Here is a 21198-nt window from a genome sequence, read left to right on the forward strand (position 1 = left end):
CCCGGGCGCAAAGAGCGAGAGCCCGCTGGCACCGACCCCGGCACCCGGGGCTCCCGGGCCTCTTCGGGTTTCCGCGCCGCCGCCAGGCCGCGTCCTCGGGCCATTGTCTACACCGAGTTCCAATCTGCCTGTTGGGAGAGGCCGATCAGAACGCCCGGAGGCTAAAGAAGCCGGGAAGGATGGTCGCGGCGCAGGAGCAGTTTGCCAAGGGCCGAGGGCCGCGCCCGCCCTGCCACGCGCGCTCCCCGGGCTCTGGCAAGTCTGGCGCCCCGCGGCTTCCCGCGTTCCAAACCCAGACGCCAGCGGGGAGCAGGCTGCCCTGGACCGGCAGCCGTCCCGAGCCCCCGGGGCCGCCCTGAGTGATAGGCAGCGACCTGCGCTCTGCACGCTGCTGGCGGCCTGGAAGCCCGGGCGGGAGGTCCAGGAGCAGCAGCCGCACGTGGGCCGGGGCATCGCCAGCGCCCCGCAGGAGTGTCGGGGCCCCCGGGCGCCCGAGCCCGCGCGGCCACGTGCTCCTCGCCGGATGATATTTGGAAAGAAAGTGCTAATGGCCAATCTGGTGTTTATTTTGAAACTGCTAACAATGATTTTTCTCGGGTAAAAAGGCAGTCTCTGCGCGCACGCTCGGGTGGGTTTTGAGCAGAGGCTCCGCCAGATGGTGCGAAGCCCTAGGTGCGCTCACCGCCGCGCTCAGCTCGGCTCCGCCGCTGGGAACCCGAGCTGGGGACCGGGAGCCGCCCGCCAGGGCTGGGCCTCCACCGCCGGCCTCGCGAAAATACAGAAAAGGGGGAAAAAAAAAAAAAAGTCTACTGGGGGAGGGGCGGGAGGCCGGGGCTGGGAGCTCCAAGTTCCCGGCATAAAATTCCACCGAAGGGGGAGGGATGTCCTCTCACCGGTTCCCGCCCCCACCCCTGAAAATTATCTGGAAATTCCTTCCTACCTCCCCGGGCACTTCTGACACTTTCCTCTACTTCCAGGCGGACAAAGCCCTTTCTGGTGAAAGCCCCGGGCTGCCCTCCTGGGAAGAGGGAAGGTTCCCCGGGAACCCCGCTCACCCGCCGGCCTCCCGCCTGGACCCGGCTCAGAACCACAGAAGTGATGGGTGTCACCGCAGGCCAACGAGCCGCCTGGGGGCTGCAGGGCGCGTGGCCGCGGCGGGCACCAGCGCTTCTGAGAGAATGGCTTGTCCTCCGATGGATCCCCGTATTTATATTTGATTTATTTTTTATTTTGTAGCACAAACAGAAATCCATAAACTGTCGGTTCAGCGCCATTGACTCTTTGATCAGTTACTGGGCTATTTCTTTCCTTTTTTTTCCCCCTCCATGCCCGTCAGTGAGAGGAGATTAAATGCCTTTATTTTCAGCCCTGTTTATACTGCAAAGGTACAAGGCTAAATGAACAATAAAAGTGTACTTAAAACGAAGCGTCCTTCTCTGTGCCCCAACAGAGAAACTTAGCACTGCCTACATAAGCCTCTTAATTAGACTATAGCGATTTCCGAAAACATTTAGCCATTATATACAAAGGAAATAAAATCACCCTGTCAACCAGCAGCCCGAGTTCCAGAGGCTTCTCTGAATCGAGTGAAATAATTACAGAAAGGCACACCGCCTCTGTCTTTGTCAGAAAGACCTTAGTTTACCTGTCAGATCTGTTTTACTCTAAGAGAAAACCACACAGTTTTACCGCTGCAGGCATTAAAATCTAACACCCTTGCTACCTAGGTAAGGACAAACTTTTTAAAGGGGAAATAAAAGCTGCAAACTAATTGCATGCAGAGAGTGGGAGGCATATGTGCTGGGCTGCAGGAAGCCCCAACGAGCTCTCCTTTACTTGGCTCACAATTCTTAAAGTTAGCATCAAAACCGAAGAAGCCACTTTCATTTCTAAGTGTGAAGTCCAGCTTGGAAGTATATTTTAAAACAATCTGTGCGGAGTGGATTTAATCTACAAACTGGACCTGCCCCCCTCCCCACCACAACACTCTATTTTAAGAAAACCGGGGCAGCGGGAAATCTTTAAAACAACCAAATCAACAACAACACACCACCCAGCACAAAACCAGCAGCCAGAGACTGCACAATGTCAAAAAGCAATGACGCACTTTTCTCCACTTAATCACATTACTGATAGCCAATAGTTATCATCGGAAAAGTTGACCAAGACAGGTTAAATAATTTAATAAGGAACTGCTTGTAATTATGTTATTTACAAGGTATGACAGAGGGTGGGAGAGGGGGCAGAGCAGTGGACGAGTTGGAGTGACCCCTGGAGCTTGGAGTTTGAATTATGGAGCTGGGGGGCTGCGAGGTGAAGATGGACTAGAGGAGAACAAGGTGACTTTTCACCCCAACACATTTAACTTTTAAATCCAAATACACGTCTCGTGTTACTAGACCATCACACTGGAAAGGAGAAAAAAAAATGAACTAATCAAGTCCAACTCGATGGGCTTAGGAGTTAGCTGCCTTTGTTATAGAAAAAAAATCCAAATGAACTGATTCCTAGCAGAGAGAGAAGCATTTAAAAAATAAACAAGAGGGGGGACATCTTGAAATTTTTCTGTCAAATATTAATTACCATAATTAAGACAGAATATGATTCCAATCACAAGACATTTAATAAAGCATATATGTCCTGTTCTAATGACAACATAAACTATTTTACCAATCGCTTCATTCATTCCAATAAATATGGAATTCTCATTAGCATGTCAAGGAAGCTCAATGGAAAACAAATACATGAGATCCATTTATCAGTGCCCTTGCCTCTGAAGCCCAGGACAACCCAGGCCCAGCAGTGAAAACTCGTGCAGAGGCATAAACTTTCTCACCTGTTTGGTCATTGAATCTATGAGGCGAACATACAGATCTTGCTCTGTTCTGACTCCTGCAAAAAACAGAGACAAATTCTCATCAGGATTTGAGTGCTGCACCTTGGGGAGGGCACACGGGGCACAGGAAGTCTGTAACTCAGGACTGCTGCCACGGTGATGCAGCAAAACTTAGGCAATCCCTTTGAAAGGGAGAAAGAGAACCCCACCACTTCTCGCTTAGTTTTTTTCCCTTTCTTAATTAAGAACCTTAAGACTCTTAGGGTTTGCATTTCAAGGTGCAAGGAATTTGCCTGGTGGAGAGCAGGCCTGGTGGCTGTGCGAGGTGGGCCCATGTGGTCGTTTATTTTTAGAAAAGAAAAAGCACCAAATGGAAACTGAGTGAGAGGCTGAACTCTTGCTAATGTCTCTCGAGGATTTAAAAAAAAAAAAAAAACTCGTTCACAGGAAGTAAGTTATGCTCCGTTTATGGAGCTACCCCCATCCCAATAATTAACATTAATTTGCAAAATTGAAAAAAGTCACTTAAAAGTGATGTTCTGCTGGAGCCCGTATCGATCTTTTTTTTACTTTCTACTTCAAGCCCCACCGGTTAATCATGTGAAGTGCCATCGACTTATTGATCGTTTATGTTTTGTTTTCCTTCTATGCCATGAGAAGATTTCGTGTTTACATCCATGTCATTTTAATCTCAAAATCTTTATGTCCTTTCACCAGCGCGGAAAAGGAGAGCCAGCCGTTGCAGGGGCGGCGAGCAGGCAGCAGGCACTTACCGTTGCTGTACAATAACTGGAGTTTATAGTGGATGCCGTTGTTGGTTTTCTCGTTGTTTGGCTCCTGAAAGTAACGATAAATAATTGCATTTAGTGCGATCGGTGTCAGGCGCGGCCACCGCGCTCGGTCCCCCTCCGCGACCGAGGCTCTCGGCCTCACACATGGCAGGATTCCTAGCTCGGAGCAGCGCGGTGATGTCACTTTCCTGCTGGAAGCCCAGCGTTCTCCTCGCCCCGAGTAAGTCCGAGGGCGCAGAGAAGTTGCCCAGCCCTCAGCGGTCCCGGGCGACCGCACGTGGCGGCGGCGGCGGCGGGGTGGCCTGGCGGAGCCGTGCCCGCCGCCGAGGGGGGCACTTGAACCCCCGCGCGCCGGCACCGCCTGACTCCCACTTCTAGAAAGAGAGAGGGTGTGATCGTATGTTTGCACTTACTTTCTCTTTCTCCACAAAGTCCACAAAAGCGGTCCTTTCAATCTCCACCGGCTGCCCCTGCCTGTCGTAGAGCGCCAGCACGAAGTGGAAGAAATTGGATTTCCGGAGGTTGGAAGGCGGCTGCTTCTCGAAGTGCGCCCGCGCCAGCCCCACGCCGCTGCGGGAGGAAAGAGACAGCGGCCCGGTGAGGAGCGCGGCGCCGGCCGGCGGAGGGGGCCGGGCCGGGCCGGGGCCGGGACCGGGGCGCGCGGGGGCGGCCGGTACGTACCTCTGGGCGGCCGTGTTGGCGTCCACCACGCCCGCCGTGTGCATCCACGAGCGCACCGGGTTCATGCCGCTGCCCAGCGGCTCCTCCTTCATGGTCGTCCCCCCGCGCGGAATATTCTCCTGAATCCCAAACATGAAAACTGTTGGCGGCGGCCGCAGCTCCCGGCCGAAAGCGTTTCCTCGAGCAGCGGCGCTCGGGGCTCGGCGGCAGGCGGCTGCCCTGGCCGCCCTCGCCCTGCTCGGCGCCTGCGGTCCGGCCCCGCCGCCGGCTTCAGCCCGTCCCGGGCAGGCGCGACATACACCAGCGGCCGGGCTCTCCGGACAGCCAGGGGCACGGAGGCGGCTCCACCGGCGGCGGCGGCGCTTCGAAGAAGCAGGACGCGGTGGCCGCGGCGGCGCTTGTTGTTGTTGTTGTTTGCAGGCGCGCTCAACGTGGTGTCATCCTAGCCAGGCGGCGTCCGCGGCTGCAGGACACTGCGGGATCGCCCGCTTCTGGCGCGGCCCGCCTGCTCCAAAGACAAATAAACGGGGCAGTGAGTGCTGCGGCGCAGTCCCGGGCGCAGGCGGGGCGCGGCGGGGCCTGGAGCGGCGCGCGCAGCGGACGGAGGCGCACAAAACTCAGCCCTCTCTCCCCGAGGAATGGACCCTTTCCCGGGAGCCAAAACTCGAAGCCCCCGGGAGCGGCGCTGTCAGAGGGTGACGTCGGGGGGCGGTGCCTGCGCCATATATGGGAGCGGCCGCCCCTCGCCGCGCCCCTCGCCGCCGCCGCCGCCGCGCTCGCCGACTGACTGCCTGACGGCGCCGCGAGCCGGCCCGAGCCCCGCGAGCCCCGCGAGCCTCGCCGCCGCCGAGCGCCACCGAGCGCCGCCGCCGCCCCCCGCCACGCACCGCGGCTCCTCGCGCCCAGCCGCGGCCAAGGAAGTTACTACTCACCCAAATAAATCTTGAAAAGAAACAAACGCAGCCGCTGCACAACTGCAGCTTGGCCCCTTAATACCTGCCTGCAAAACCTGCCACACAGTCAAACACGATGGGCGGGGCGGGGGGCTGTAAAATGCCGAAGCGCCCCAAGTTGCCCAGATGCATGCAATAAATGCAAGGGGCTGCAGCTCTGCCTGGGGCCGCCCGAAGGAGAAGTGGGAAGAGGCAGATCAACCGCAGGGAGGGCGCCGGAGGGAGGAGCGGGCAACGGACTGGGAGGAGGGGTGCCCAGGGCTCCCCGGCCAAGGCTGGGCGCGCAGCTCAGCCTGATTTCTAAGCAGACCTAAGGCTGCTGCAGGGCCGGCCAGTCCCCTTCTGAGCCCCGCCGGACACCCCAAGCTTCCTACCCCGGCGGAGGCCTCCGAGTGCCGGGCAGGGAATCCACGTCGGAGGCAGGTTCTGCTAAAAGCTCCCTCTCCCCCGGTGGCCGCGGCAGACCCCGGTCCCTGGCCTGTTCTTAACGCACAGCGAGTGACAAAGAAGGCTCTGGTCTCTCCGGGCCGACGGGAAGCGCGCCCGGCCTCTCCGGCGACCCGGAGCCGGGTGTCTGGCTGCGCGACCTGCGCGGTGGCCAGACCGCCCTGGAGCCAACTGCTCCAAAAACCGAGCGGGCGCCGCGGGCTCTGTGGCCGGGCCCTCAGAGCCGCCGGACCCGGGTGAGCGCGCGGCGCGCGGCTTCCCGACCTGGTTTCTAGGAATCAGGAGGGCAGCCGGGCGCGGGCAGCCTGTGGGCCCCGTGGCCCAGCTCCTGCAGCCGGGACTCCGCGCCCAGGCGCGCGGCCCGCCCAAAGGACGTCTGCGCGACACAGAGCAGAGACCCAGGGGACGACCAGGAACTGTCCCAGGCACTTCCCTGCCAAGAGAAATCAGGCCCTTTTGATTAAAAAAAAAAAAAGATTGCAGGGCGCAAGTGTGTCGCAGGGCAGCCTCCTCCCGCCGGGTCTGGGGCAGCACTCCCTTTTCCCGTGAATTGGCAGCGTGTGTACGTTAATATTTTAATTAATCGGGAAAATCGAAGTCCGATTCACGTTATCTGGGGACCCCCACGCCTCTTGGAAGGAGTGAGAAAAAAGATGTGTTGGAAAGAGATCTATTTTGCTGGTGTTGGGGGTTAATGACTATTGCCAAAGATAAGTGAATTATCAAAGCTGTTGCGCCAGTCCCATCTCAAAATCCATTACGGTGCCGGCCGTCTAATTAAATACGTAAGTATAATAAAATCATATTTTATGACTATTTGAGGGTAATGAGATTAGTCTTTAGAAGCGATCGCCACATATTAAAGATGCCACTGTCTATAGAATGTTAATAACCTTAAATCAAAGTGTATGGAAACTATTCATGATAAATTAAAAGAAAATTTCTGTATTCCTAATAAGCCCAGCGCTTTCCACTCTCGGCAGACCCTTGTGTAGTAGGGAACACTTTCTTCGTGGAGAAACAACGCAAAATAAAGTTGGCCATCGGGGGAGGGTGGGTTTGAGAAACGCTTTGTCTCTGCGTGTTTAGCTGCTTGGGGGCTCACGCAGGGCCAGCGGCCAGGCAAGCGTTATTGTCAGAATATGCAAAGTGCCTTTTCGGGAAAGATGAAGTTGGAAATAGGAAACAATGCTTCCTTTATAGCACACTTCCTAAAATGTCCAGCCTGTGCCCCTTCCTTGCGCTAACGAAAGTATCATGCTTAAAATCATTTACAGTATCTTTAATTCAGATTACACGCGCCAAGGCGATTTAAATCTGATTACCAAATTAGAAGGTTTAAAAACAAATCCTTCTAAATCTGATACTGTTGACTAAAGAGGAAAAAAAAGTTCTATAAGCCCATCACATAAGGTAACGATCCTGCCCCAGAAAGAAAAGGGGTTTTAAACCTTTTTGACAACAAATGCAGCTGCCCCACTATTTTGGACGATATTAAGCGAAAATGAATGCAAATCTGTGTTCAGCAGCCATCTGGCCCGAAATGGGGGAATCAGCTGCTCTCACAACAGGCTCGGAGGCTGAATCCATTTCAGCTCATTTTCTAGATCATCTGGTCCCGCACCCAAAGCGTGGAAAATACGGTCTTTATCATTCACCAACTTTATCTTTTTTGTCACTCCGCTGCTGGCTCCGAGCTGTGGGTACAGGGACTCGCCGACCGGGCAGGGTCTCCACCCCGGCCTGCTGCGGAGCGGCCCGGGAGGGTACCCCCTGGGCCCCCACCCCATCCCACCCTCAGATTTTCGACTTGATGGGGCAGGAGCAGCAGCAGAGGAGAGCAAGGGACACTGCAGCCAGGCCAGGGACGGGGAAGAGGGCTGCAGGTCAAACCCCGAGTGTCCTGAGTAACGCTGGGAGCGCGTTCCGGCGCCCGGCCGCTTCCGGAGGGAGCCTTGCCCCCACCCCTCGCCCTTTCTGGGGAACGCGGGGCGCTGGGTACCCAGGAGAAGGGAGAGGAGGAGAAACAGGCTGCTACTTTGGAAGTTTTGCAGGCCCACGGCGGCCGGAGGTCTAACCTCGGTGCACAGAGCACTCCCAGGGGCCAGACCCGCGTCCAGGGGCCGGACTGGGCGGAGCCTGACCTTTGCCGGGGACCCCGCGGGCCGCGACGGCTGCGGCGACCGCTCAGGGCCCCGCGCCCAACGCGATTTGCACGGGTGGCCCTCGAGCTGCCGCCGCCGCCTCCTCCTCGGAGGGTGGGAAGTATTCCTTTTGTGCGGATTTACGGGGAGAGGCTTCAATGAGCCCCCTCACATTTGCATTTAAATAGCGGCATCAAGCGCTTCGCGTGCCACACACCAGTGGGCTCCCAGATGTCAAGCCGGAGTCAGTCAGATGGCCAGTGCCCAGCTGTCCTCCCCATGTCGTGCCGGAGCAGGCAGTGACCTTAAAGAGACAGCGCCCGCCGCCCCTGGCGCCCGGCTCTGGGAGCGGCGTGCCCCGCGCAGGGCGCAAGGCCCTGGCGGCGCTTGGGCCAATGATCCTTGGCACTATCAAAAAACCTGGCTGAAGTCTAGCCGGGGCTATAACCTCCCAGGAGCCGCACCCAGGCTCACCCTGGCCTCCTTGCCCAGCCACTCAGTGCCCGAGCCACCGCGCGTGCCAACGTCCTCCGCCAGTACCCACTACCCACCCGTGAAGGGAGCTATTCGGCGCGCGTGGGGAGGAAACTTCCCCCTCACCCCTCCTCAGCCTCAGATCCTCCACTGGTGCCTGGTGCAAGGCCCAGAGACGGGGACCTGGGCTGGTACCGGACTCCAAGCCACCCCCACCCAGAAACTTCTGCCAAGTTGGAGTCCCAGGGCGCGAGGCCTGCCGCGGTGTCGGCACGGGCCTAGCACCCAGGACACCGGGTGAATGCCCCCTTCTTGATCGAGGCTTAGCCCAGGGCACCCGCCTACCTCCCTAACATCCTTCCAAAGAGTAATAAACTGCATTTCCGGCGTTGAGAAGCCTGGGCCGAGAGTTCCTGGAAGCCAAGTCCCCTGGAGTTTCAGGGGGTGCGCGGGCTCGACCGGACGGACGCAGCACCCTCAGAGGGCCCATGGCCACAGGCCCAAGCTGCCTGGCCATGTCACTTAGAGCCTTCTGTAAAGGGTGAAAGCCAATGCACGAAAGGCCGGCAGTTCGTGTGCCAGCCGCCAGTGCTGAGCTGCAGGCGCGGCCCGCCCCCACGTCCTCCGCGCCTGGGGGTCACGCTCAGACCGTGCCGGCCTCCGGGCCTCTAGCCCTGCTCAAGCCTGGAGTCAGAATCGCGGGCCAAGCACAGGCAGGGGCCGGGGAAAGAACAGGAAAAGAAACAGCCAGACTGACCCTGGGCCCCAGTGGGAAGGAGGCCAGAGGGGCCGGGAGAGACGCACCTAGAAAATCCCGGGAACTGCGGGATAGGGAGGAAACAACATGCACTGGCAAAGCCTGCCCACCACGGGTGGTGACGCGGCCTCTGAGTGCTTTCCAAGTTCCATCTTGCGCCACGGGGTCACGCTTGCCCGTGGGCCGGGGTAAACCGAGAAGTAAGGGCCATCCCAACCTAAGTCGCGCACAAAGGGAGCCCGGTCAGGTTTGGGTGGGTTACTCAGGCCCAGAGAGGGCGCCTTCGCCCTCTCGGCGCGGAGATGCCAGCCGCGGGGCCTCAGGAGGCATCTGGCGGCAGAGCCCAAGACAGGCCGCGCACGCCGCCTGTCCTCGGAGGCAAGTTACTGGGCAACTCGCCCTGGCACATGGGGCGAACCAACGGGCGCCTCTGCCCTGCGCTGGAAGGAAAGATGCCCTGTTGGGTTCACGGGTAAAAAGCAAAAACTGAAGGGCCCCAGACCCTGTTCTCTGCACTGCCTCCTCCCCCTAATATTTATTCTGCACGGCTAAGATTCCTGAAGCCCGACCCCCAGTACCGGAGAAGGCTCAGCTTCCAAGTGAGAACGTGCAGGCGCCTCCAGCCAAGTTTGACAAACAGCGCCTCCTGGGGTGGGGAGAGTGGAGTGCCGCTGCGCAGCCGGGAGCCGGGAGCCGAGCAACCTGGGCTCCTACCCACCCCGGGGCAGGTGTCCGCCAGGGGTCCTGCCGGCCCCAGCAGCTGGGCCCTGGCTCCTGCGCGACCAGAGCACCTAGTGCGAGCTGACGCCCTGACCCCGGAGACGCGCGGAAACCGCCACACGCCGCCTAGTCCTAATTGCCGCCCACCTGCGTGAGCAAGGGTCGGACCAAGCCCGGCACCCGGCAGAAGGCCTAGGTACCAAGCGCCACGCGAACGCCCTTGCTGGAGAGAAACCTCCGCTCTAAGTGCCCGCCCCGCAGGGGGCGACGGACATGACCTGGAACTCGCTCAAACCTCTCGCTGGAAAACTATGGGCGCTGCAAGCGGGGCGAAAACGCCGGGGTGTGCCTCGGCTCCTGCAGCGTGCGAAATTAGACGGGAAACAGTTAATTATTGTTTCCTTGTCCTAACTTTTCTCGGATTCCTTCGGTCACTTTGGTTGACCCCACGAGTCAGCTCTGGGGGCTCTTCTACCTGAGCGAAAACCCCAAATCAAACACTGGCCAGCTTGGGCTTCTCCCAACGCACCCGGCAACCCTAAAGGTTGCTTCTCTGTAAAGATGCTCCGGAGGACCAACCGAGCTGGAAAAGACAGCTGGTGCGTGGCGAGGTCCCTCGGACCCGAAAAGGCCCATCGGTTTAGCAACGAGCTGGGATTTCTCGAGCTGCGTTCAGCGGCGCCCGGAAAAGCAGTCCGGCTGGATGCGCCCGAGCCGGCTCCGGAGACGCGGATTCCGCGCCGGCCCGCCCCCGCCAGTTTACAAAGCAAACTTTCCCCAGAGAAGTTCTGAGATCGAATGGCGCGCAAAGTACGCCAATCAACACCTAAACAGACCCAAACTGTACAAACACGGATCGATCAGATAATTTCAAATATTATAATTGGCTTTAATTAAACACACTGCGTTCTAATTAACTCTGAAATTTTAGCATGCTTTGGGACACTGGTGTCTGATTTGATATTGTCAGTCCAGATGTCCTAATAAAATTCAATCCTCCGCTCAAGACTTCAATATTCACCAAGAACAAAATGCAAATTAAATGTAAAACCTAAAGTATCGCCAAAGGTATAATCAAGAAAGGTGTCTCAAAACTTCTCACTTTTTATTACGCAGTAGTTAAAAAATGCAGATTACATCCTAACAAGACCTCTCCAGCATACCATAAATCTTAACTCTTTCATGGACGGGTGTGGAGTGCCATGCCACTGGCTTGAAGGGAAAGGAGGGGGCGGCCAGACCTCATGACAGAATTAAGTACCCTCTTCTGGAAGCTAACTGTGCACAAAAGTTTGCCAATAAAATTCTAGTTTGCAACCGCGGTTTGCCAACACGAGTAAAGGAAGTTGGGGTGGTGGAGAGCCACAGTGGGCACGGTCGGAAAGGGTGGCCACGGTCACCGATGTACTAATGTCCTCCTCCTCGGCTACCCGATCTCACTCCTTCACAGCACCTTAACAGAGTGTATACACCCGTTTTGGTGCGCAAAAGTCGGGCGGTGGGTGCCGGCGGCCGGGCCGGGTAGTCCACCCGGGTAATTAACTCAGCTCCGGGGACTGTGACGTTGAGACCGGGAGGGAAGAAAGAGCATACCGCTCTTGGACAGAAATGTGTCAAGCTCTCCTCCCTTGCAGCCTGCACAAACCCTTTCGCGCACATTCGCGCGGCTTCTAAGGGATCCAAGTCAGCGGACTAGGTCCGGCAGCGCGCGGCGGCGGGACGCACCCCTCCTCTCCCCCCAGGAACGCTGGCGCACTCCGGGGCTGGAAGGGGGAGGGTGCACCTCTGGCTACAAATTCGGCCACGAAGAGATTCTTTACCAACTCTAAGGGTTTGCTAAATGTACACACCAGAATGAGTCCCGTTAAAAGGAAGCTATTCCCACATTAAACATGCGTATGTTTTCCATACTAATGGAGTCACTTAAAGCTGTTGCTAATTTAACTTTTTAAAAAGGCCACACTGTGGAAATTTGCATTTTCTTTAGGACATTGAAATGAAGAGAAAACTGCTGGGCGGCAAGGCTGCCCAGGGCATAGCTAGGGGCCATGTAGAAATAAAAACAGATTAAAAAAAGAAGAAAGAAAGAAACTGGCTTCTCTTCTAGACTATTAATAAGCAATTTGTCCCGCTGAAATTTACATTGCAAAGCGGAGGGCGCCGGCAGCAGCGGCGGCGGGGCTGGCGCGGGCTCCGGGGGTGCACCGGCGCGGGGGCGGGGGCGTCGGCGTCGGAGTCCTCTGGCCATCCGGGCCGCCCTCAGGGGCGATCCACCAGCGGCTTTGAACTCGGTGTCCTTGCCGCCGCGCCGCCGACCCTCGCCCGCACACGCGCGCATCTGCACGCCAGGGCCCCGCCTGGGCCGCGCACACGGAGGCCGGGACTGGGGCTGCGCTAGCGCCACCCCGGCTGGGCTGCAGCCGGTTGCGGGTCTTGGGGGGGGCGGGAATCCCTCCACTCCCAGTGACGCCTTGGACTCACGGACCCCCATCCGACCCAAACGACTGCCCAGGCCTTAATTTTTAAAATGGCAACAATGAGCTTAATTTTTTTTTTCCTCCTTAGCCGTGCCGCCCCGGTCCAAGTCGACCGCAAGCGTAGAGCCCCGAGCCCCGCGCCCCCGCCGGCTCCCCCGCCCGCGCGCTGCCCGACGGAGCCGCGGATCCCGGGCCTAGCGTGGGGCCAGGGCGCCATCTACGGGCGCCGCGCGGCTCCGGGCGGCCGCCGCCTCCTCCCTCTCCGCGTCCAGAGCCCGCTCCTCCTCCCGCCGTCGCCGCCGCCGCCGCCGCGCTCGCCCCGCGCCGCCTGCCACTTATCACAATTACCCGACGCTCCCGTGCCATTTTGCTTATGAAACATTGATTGCTAGTTACGCGGACTTTTAAGCACTATATTAAAACTTTCGAAATGAAGGCGCTCTCCTGCCTGCGATTTTTAGGCACAAGATTAAAAGATATGAAATGTAAAGATAATGCAATTTGATTTGTTAGTCTAACTCTGCGATTTGAGACTTGATGTCCCCAAAGACCAGGCGAGCTTTTCCCCTTTATTTATTTTTATTAAAACATCAATCTACGCTGGAGCTGGGTGAACTCGGTTTCACCTGGAGAACATAAAATTCTCCATACCAGAGAAATAAGCACCTTTCATAAATCAATGGTATTCCTGACACATCGATCAATTTTTGGTTGTTAATCCGAAAGGAGGAGTTTTAATTGCTTCCTGCGTTGTCGTCCAGGCACGTAGGCGCTTCGACCTTCCCCATCCCTCCCTCCAAGGGTCTGGCGTTTGTACTGGGGGAGGACGAGGAGTGAAAAACCCGGGGTCCTTCAGCTAAATCCTCGGAACCCCAGATCTTCGCCCGCACCGGTACGCGCCTCCCCCGCGCCAAGAATCCCTGGCACACGATCGCCTCCCCGCAGGCCCGCCAGGAAGGCCGCGAGCAGAGGCCACCGGAGGCCGCCCAGGCAGTGCTCGCCAGGAACCAAGACGCTGCCAGGGCGCGGCGCAAAAGTTCACTGCGAGGCCAGGCCTGGGCGCAGCTCATGGTCATGGGCTCCCGCATTCCCCTTCCCACCCCGCGCCTCCGCCGCCACCCCGCCCGCGCGCCCGCAGGCGAGAGGAGCGCACCCGGCTCCCGGGCCCCAGCACCCTGGTCCCCAGCGTTCAGCGTCCCGCCCGCGACGCGCGAAGTTCAACTTTGCTGGCGCCGCGGCCGCCTGAGGGCCGCGGACTGGGGCGGGGAGCCCCCGACGGGATCGAGAGCCCGCTTACCTGTGCCGCTCACTCGACGGGCATCGCGGACGCCCTTGGCCGCAAGGTGTCGGCGGCGCCGGCGGTGGGCCGGGAGGTGTGCGGCCCGGAGCCTTCCCACGTTCCCACCTCCGGCCCTCCCGGGAGAGCCCACGGGCCCGGCCGCGAGCGCGCCAGTGCGCACGCGCCACACTGCCTTCCACTGCGGGCGGCGGCGGCGCGGCAGACTAGGGCCGAGCGGGGGCGCGTGGAGGTGCCCGTAGGCGGCCCCAAGGCCCGCCTGCCACTGCGCCCCGGCGCCGCAGCTGCGCCCGGCGCTGGCCACCTGGAGGAGAGGCCTCCTGGGCCACGCGTGGGGTTCCTCCGCTGGGAGGTCCCTCTGCAAGGACCTGAGCCCCTCTCTTTACTCGGAGGCCCGAGGGCATTCGTGAGCCGCCTTGGCCAAAAGAGTGCGCCAGGCCTGGAGTGATGCACCGCTGCTGTGGACACCTCTTCGCAGGGCATCTGGAAACGGGTCCCAGGCCCTGGGCGGCTTGAAGCTGTCTGTGTGGATGAGCGCACACCCCCGTGGGCAGGAGATGGCTCGGGTTCCCCCTGCCCGTTTTGGTAAAGTGGATGAGAGGACATCTTCCTGGATACGGATAACTTAATGAAAAGTACTATACTAGGCCCCGTGACGGCGAAAATGAAATGGGAAGAGGCAAGAGATCGCCCACAAAGACAGAGAAGGGCTGGGGTTCTCCAATAAAGCCACGCTATGGGGAAAAACAACAACAACAACAAAACGCCTGGACGGCTCCTAGATGAGCTTTGCGTTTAGAGCAATCTCAGTGAACGAGGGCTTCGGCTGCACTTCAGAGGCCAGGCAAACCTAACCACTCCACTCCCACTTTTGATGTCACCCAGCAAATGACCAGCGGTGTAACCTTTCTCATAAGTATCTGGAGCTGCTGCTCTGGAACAGAAAAGGGGTCAGGCAGGGGTGTGAACTGCATCCCCAACTTGATGGCCGCCCGGGGTTGGGAGGGGCTGATTAGCCCAGGCCCTTACCCAGGGCTGCTGCACTTTTTCTAATTTGCCTCTTCCGGGAGAACCTGGGACTCGCGGAAGATCCTACTAATTTTATCCATCTGCTTCTTCCAAACCTAAGTGTGATGTAGATACCTGAATAAAGACAACTTTCTTATTGCCGAGCTTTGTCTGAAACAGAAAGCACTCTTGTGGGAATGTGAGCCTCACCCTCCTGTATCCATCGCTTTTTCTCGCCTGTTTCTTACTTCTAGGCTTGTTTTGTACTCTTTACTTCAAGCTTTTATAGTGAAAGTTGAATGTGCTGAATCATGAAATGTTACTGGAAGGGAAAGTTATTTTTGGCCATTTATTTAGCAAAAGGCACTCTAGAGAATGCAACCCAGAAATGTACTTTATTATGATCGCTTAATGTAAGAAAAGAACTAAATAACGAATATTTCCCCTTTGTCATCTTCACTTGGGAATCGTTTTTAATGTGAGCCAGCACGAAACCATTTAAGCAATATGCAATATTTTCAGATATAAAATCACCCATGTTTTTAATAGCAACTAACATGTATTGAATGTTATGTGTCAGGCCCAAGCTCAGAAAAGTTAAGGGGCATGTTCTTGTCACACTGCTAGGAAGCTGGGACTCCAACCCCATTGTCGGACTTCAGAGCTCTGGTCATGTGGTCCTGCCATGTGTGGCTTCAGAGGCAAAGGGAAGGGTTCAGAGAGGGCCACCATTCAGTGCCACACACAAAGACTTGCAGGTGGCCTTTACTCAATTTGTTTCAATCTGTTTGACCAGTGGAGGTAAAATGCCGTGGATAAGGCAAGAAAACGGTTCAATCCCTCTAATAACGACTTGGTGACTCCCTTCCTTCTCCGGCCTAATCCCCCAACACATACCACCCTGCTGCTCTGTCCCTCCTGCTCCTCTCCTTGCCCCCCTCCCTACAAGGCTGCAGTCTCAGGGTTGCTCTCCTCTAAATGGGCCCCAGAGCACACCGCCTTGCCCACCCAATTCTCTTCCGGAGCTGCTCCTAGAGAATGGGACCCCAGCCTTACCCTAGGTGGCTCCTCGACATATTTTTGCGGGAATGAGGAATGAATGGAGAACCACTGGCCATGTGGACAATGACTCCTGATCTCAGGGGCTTGGAGAGGAATGGCATTGGTCACGTGGGTGCATCGCAGGGAACCTCGGCCTGTTGATAGGAGACCCACAGCCTCGTCTTCACAGACAAGAAACAGCACAGAGGTAGCTGTGAATGTTATGAGAAATCATGGCTTTCTCCGCCCCTCACTTACTCCTTCCATGCAGTGGAGACATCCCCACCTTCTTTTCCCATTGGATATTCACTTAGGCTGAGTCAGGCCCTTGGAGCCCAAGTCCTGAGTAAGGCCCTGCCCTCATGGAGCTTACTGTTTAGCATAAGAACAAATCCTCCTTACAGGTGAGACAGGTGAAAGGAAGAGGAAGCAGCTTTGGTGACATTTGCATTGGGAGAGGCTTAGACAGATCTGACAGGTTAAGCTGAATTCTCTCAGGCACATAAAAATCAATGTCCATTTCATCTGTCACTGTCCACCTGTGTATGCTTTGTCACTGGCCACTGTACCTAGAAATGTACATTCACAAACATCAATAATCAAATCTGTTTCAATATTTACTTTTATCTCTTTTTTTTCCTAGCAAGCAAGGTGTCTTGTAGCCACTACTAACCAGCTCGCATATTCAGTACAAGACTAGGTGGCGACTCAGAGCCCAGCAACGGTGCACACCAATCCAAGAGGGAAGAGGCCTGGAGGACCCCTGCACAGAAACTTGGCAGGGGTATAATGCAGTCACCTGCCCCAGACGTCAGAACATAATCATAGGTACTTTCAGAGGACAGATGCTGAAACAGCCATTGCCTGTTCTACTTGCAGGCGGCGTGGTGCCTCTCGTTCTGGTGTTAAACGTGTCCACTGTGGATCTTCCCTGCAGGAGTGGAACACACGGAGGTCAGGACCCACCTGCTCTCTTCGTCTGGTTTACTCAGTTACAAAGCCAAGCACATGTGGGGGCTTCGTAAAGATGTGTGCAACTGATAAATATGCAATTCAGTTCTTAAAACTTTGTATTATGGAAAATTGCAAACACACACAAAAGCTGACTGATCACAAATCTCCATGTACCCCTCCTCCTCCACCTTCAATCATTCTCAACATTTTGCTGTCTTGCTCCCACCATTCTTTACTCATCATTTGTTTTCTTAGAAACTACATTTGTATATTTGCAGGATCCAAAGCCGTAGATGAAAAGGCACATTCCTCAAGTCCAGCATTCAGCCTGAAACTCTCTTTTCCACCTTATCTCACACAATCCACACTAGTCCAGGCAGGTCCTGCTGGCCCCGTGACCAGCTTCCTGCTGCCCACATGAGTGCTGTGGTCTCTTCCCTTGGCTTCTGGAAACTCTAGCCTTGATCCTTAGTCCAGGAAAGCCCCTTTCCATTTTGACTGGACTTCCTGACCCCATAACCACTGGCCAAAGCCCTGCCCCGGGGAGACAGGACATCCCAGGCACTTCCTGTGCTAGCTGCCTGTGGAAATGTGGCTCCAGCTGTGCAGAGCTGACCCTGGGAAGCAGAAGCACACACCGAAGCTGGGGGAACGGCCCAGTGTGGAACAGGAACCCAAGGAATCTGCACAGCACAACTGTAACCCGAAGTACCCCAAGGTGGGACTGCCCATCCACAGTGTTTACTGTAAGGGTGGACAGGACAGGACATAAACATGCCCTTTTCTAAGAATAAAATTGTGTGCATCTGATATGCGTCATTTATAACTAAAAATAATTTGAGAGAGATATCTCACACTGAAGGAAGCTTCATATTGCTTCTGTGATTGAGAATACTTTGCAGAATCTACGTGGTAAAGACACTGAGATGCTCAAGATAGGAAATAAACAGGTTATCTAGTATTAATTATGCAATGACTGGGTGAAGGTGCTAGTGTCCCAGCCCTCCTCCCGGAGGCACTAAGAATAAAGACATAGAACAGGTCACCACCATGACCAAACAAAAGTGACTTCGGTTCTTCTGGCGAGAAGGTTGATTTTTCAGAGAAAGGCGTCAGGGTAGACAGGAACTCTTCTAGAACAGTAGTCACCTCCCCCATCAGCTGTCCTGGATCCACAACACAGACTCCTGCGGCTAGGAGGCCAATGTAAATGTGGTTGTGAGGTGAGAGGTCACATGTCAGGTGACAGAGAGTTGAGAAAGAATGGGGCAGCTGCCCTCCCAGGAACTGAGTAGGCCCAAATTGCAGAACTTACTCAGCAGCCATGGACTCCTATCCATAGGAGACAGGATCCATGTGAGCACAGCAACCATAAACCCTGTGGTTCTGTTAAAAATATTTTCGATGCATTCATTCAATCTGTTTTTGTATATCCATCAAGAGTATTCCCTCAACTTGAAATAATATATATTTGTACCATGAATTGTACTACTCAGGAGGAAGTCATTTTTATAAAATGTCAATAATATATTCCTTGCATTTAATTTTGAAATGATCAGAAGAGATGCATAGTGACTTCTCCCCAGCCCTGTGGGCCACATCTCTGATCCAGTGCTCCGGGTGAGAGGTGGCACAGATGCTGACTTCTAGAAGTCCACATAGTTTTGGCCATTGCTCAGCCAGTGGTGATGGAATAGTGCCGCTGTTGGACAGAATTCAAAATATGCCCCCAAGACTCCTGTCCCCTCTTATTCGATCAAACACTAGTTGAGGTTCTGCTGGGAAGGGACTTTATAGCTGGAATTAAAGTTAATAATCAACTGACCTTAAAATAGGGAGATTATCCTGGATTCCTTGGGTGAGCCCAGTGTACTTTCATGAGCCCTCAAAAGTAGCAAGGGAACAGAAGAGTCAGCAAGGTGTACGAGAAAAGGAAGTCAGAGAGATCCAAGTGTGGATCTCTTGGCCACCTGCCTTCTTGGGTCAATGGGATGCGAGTGGAATCTTGAGTATACTTGTATGGTTGGTCTTATCCCTGGACTTCTGCCATTGCAATGAGAGGCACCCACCCTGGGTAGCCAGCTTGTCTCAGAAGATGTGAGACATGGAGCAGACCTCCACAGAGCCACGACTGTCTGGACTCAATCAGCTCAGACTGCCGTGACTGGAGCGGACCACAGGGAGAGCATGAGACTGACTTCAGGCACCCTCTAGGAGCCAAGATCAGTCCCAGCTGATAGTGGACAAAGACCTCAGTCCTACAACCACGAGTACCTGAATTTGGCCAGCAATTTGAATGAGCTTGCATAAGGACCCCAAGCTCCAGATGAGACACAGTCCAGGCTGACAGCTTGATTTCAGCCTTGCTAGACCCTGAATAGAGGACAAGCCACACTTGTTGCACTTCAGATCTACAGAACTGTGGAAGCATAAGTGGCTGTTGCTTCAAGCTGTACAGTGAGTGGCAATTTGTTACAGCAAAAACAGACAATGAATACATCCACCGTTGATACCTGCCATTGGATGAGCATCACTTACATTAGTCAGTTGTCATCTTGACATAACTTATGTCAGTCAGTTGTCATCATGGTAATACTGTGAAAAGACCATCCTCAAATGCACTGGCTTAAACAAGAGCCATGCTCTCTCATCCATGCCCATGCAGGTCGGCTGGGTGGCTCTGTTGATCTTGGTGGGCTGATTGAGTCCAGACAGGCGTGGCTCTGTGGAGGTCTGCTCCATGTCTCACATCTTCTGAGACAAGCTGGCTACCCAGGGTGGGTGCCTCTCATTGCAATGGCAGAAGTCCAGGGATAAGACCAACCATGCAAGTATACTCAAGATTCCACTCGCATCCCATTGACCCAAGAAGACAGGTGGCCAAGCTAAAGTCCATGACAAGGGGCATGGATATGGGAAGGTGAGTGGCTGGCAGAAGAGCCTGAGAAGGCTGCATGGGCCTCCAAACCCCTTCGTGCTGGAGCTCTGAGAAGGAAAGGCATGTTTTCCTGAGTCCTGAGCTCTTCTGAGAAGTCCCCCAACCACACTCTTCTGAACCATGCAAACCCCTCGCAGCACCTCAGAGCCACTCTGGCCTTCAGAGGGGCCAGTCACACCAGATGTGGCTTGATCTCCAGAGGTGGTGAGGGGCAGTGGTCAGGAAGAAGGGACTTGTGGCAATTCATCCCTCATCCATCCCTCCTGCTGGATAGAGAACAGCTCTGGACAGGCCCTGTGTGTCCCGTTTGTATCTACTCCCTCCCACTCCCAGCACCTGACAGTCTCCCATTCACATACCTTCAGTCCAGCATGCCTGCTTACCATAAATGTTCCAGGGAGAGTTAGGTCTGATTGGCTCACATGACCAGCCAGGAACCAAGTGTGGTGGCCTCAGAAGGATGGGCTTCTTTGACAGACCAGCATCTGTCCTGGACTGGCTGCTGAGGAGTGATCCCCAGAGGAAAGGAAGTGGGGCAATGAGATGCATCCACCTCAGCAACTCACCGAGGGGCTTAGAAAAGCTGTTCTCTCTCTGGGTCTCTTTTCTTATTTGTAAAATGGAAGGCTTCACCCCTCCATGAGTCATGCGGTTTCTATCAATACTAAAATTTCGTTATTTAATTATGGCTACGGCAGCCACTGCAGGGGTTTCTTTAGTTGTATTTGTGGGACAGATGCTTCCCTTGCATCTTAATATGGCTGGGTCCCTCCACGGAGTGTGAGTGGAAGTCCCACGGAGCGTGAGTGGAAGTCCCACGGAGAGTGAGTGGAAGTTCCACGGAGCGTGAGTGGAAGTTCCACAGAGCGTGAGTGGAAGTCCCACAGAGCGTGAGTGGAAGTCCCATGGAGAGTGAGTGGAAGTCCCACAGAGCGTGAGTGCAAGTTCCACGGAGAGTGAGTGGAAGTCCAAGTCCCACGGAGAGTGAGTAGAAGTCCCACAGAGCGTGAGTGGAAGTCCCACGGAGCGTGAGTGGAAGTCCCATGGAGAGTGAGTGCAAGTCCCACGGAGAGTGAGTGGAAGTCCCACAGAGAGTGAGTGGAAGTTCCACGGAGAGTGAGTGAAGTCCCACGCAGAGTGAGTGCAAGTCCCACGGAGCGTGAGTGGAAGTCCCACGGAGCGTGAGTGGAAGTCCCACGGAGAGTGAGTGGAAGTCCCACGGAGCGTGAGTGGAAGTCCCACGGAGCGTGAGTGCAAGTTCCACGGAGCGTGAGTGGAAGTTCCACGGAGCGTGACTGGAAGTCCCACGGAGAGTGAGTGGAAGTCCCACGGAGCGTGAGTGGAAGTTCCACGGAGCGTGAGTGGAAGTCCCACAGAGCGTGAGTGCAAGTTCCACGGAGAGTGAGTGGAAGTCCAAGTCCCACGGAGAGTGAGTGGAAGTCCCACAGAGCGTGAGTGGAAGTCCCACGGAGCGTGAGTGGAAGTCCCACGGAGAGTGAGTGGAAGTCCCACGGAGCGTGAGTGGAAGTCCCACGGAGAGTGAGTGCAAGTCCCACAAAGAGTGAGTGGAAGTCCCACGGAGCGTGAGTGGAAGTCCCACGGAGCGTGACTGGAAGTCCCACGGAGAGTGAGTGGAAGTCCCACGGAGAGTGAGTGGAAGTTCCATGTGTCCCGTCTGGG

At 55.6% G+C, this 21198-nt stretch overlaps 1 protein-coding gene across 14 annotated transcripts in view; it reads right to left on the reverse strand.

Moving 5' to 3' along the window:
• EBF3 (EBF transcription factor 3) overlaps nucleotides 1–5036 on the reverse strand; it is a 129885-nt gene extending 124849 nt beyond the window's left edge. For all 14 annotated transcript variants that reach the window (XM_077945625.1, XM_015148458.3, XM_077945622.1 and 11 more), the window contains exons 1-4: nucleotides 4309–5036; nucleotides 4041–4197; nucleotides 3610–3673; nucleotides 2837–2892 (exon numbers count right to left, since the gene is read on the reverse strand). In XM_077945625.1, coding sequence (XP_077801751.1) covers nucleotides 2837–2892; nucleotides 3610–3673; nucleotides 4041–4197; nucleotides 4309–4442 — 411 coding nt within the window. In that variant the 5' untranslated portion in view covers nucleotides 4443–5036. The remainder of the gene's footprint in view (nucleotides 1–2836; nucleotides 2893–3609; nucleotides 3674–4040; nucleotides 4198–4308) is intronic.
• Nucleotides 5037–21198: the final 16162 nt, after the last annotated feature.

The sequence above is a fragment of the Macaca mulatta genome, chromosome 9, assembly GCF_049350105.2.
Source record: "Macaca mulatta isolate MMU2019108-1 chromosome 9, T2T-MMU8v2.0, whole genome shotgun sequence".
Taxonomy (NCBI): Eukaryota; Metazoa; Chordata; class Mammalia; order Primates; family Cercopithecidae; genus Macaca; species Macaca mulatta.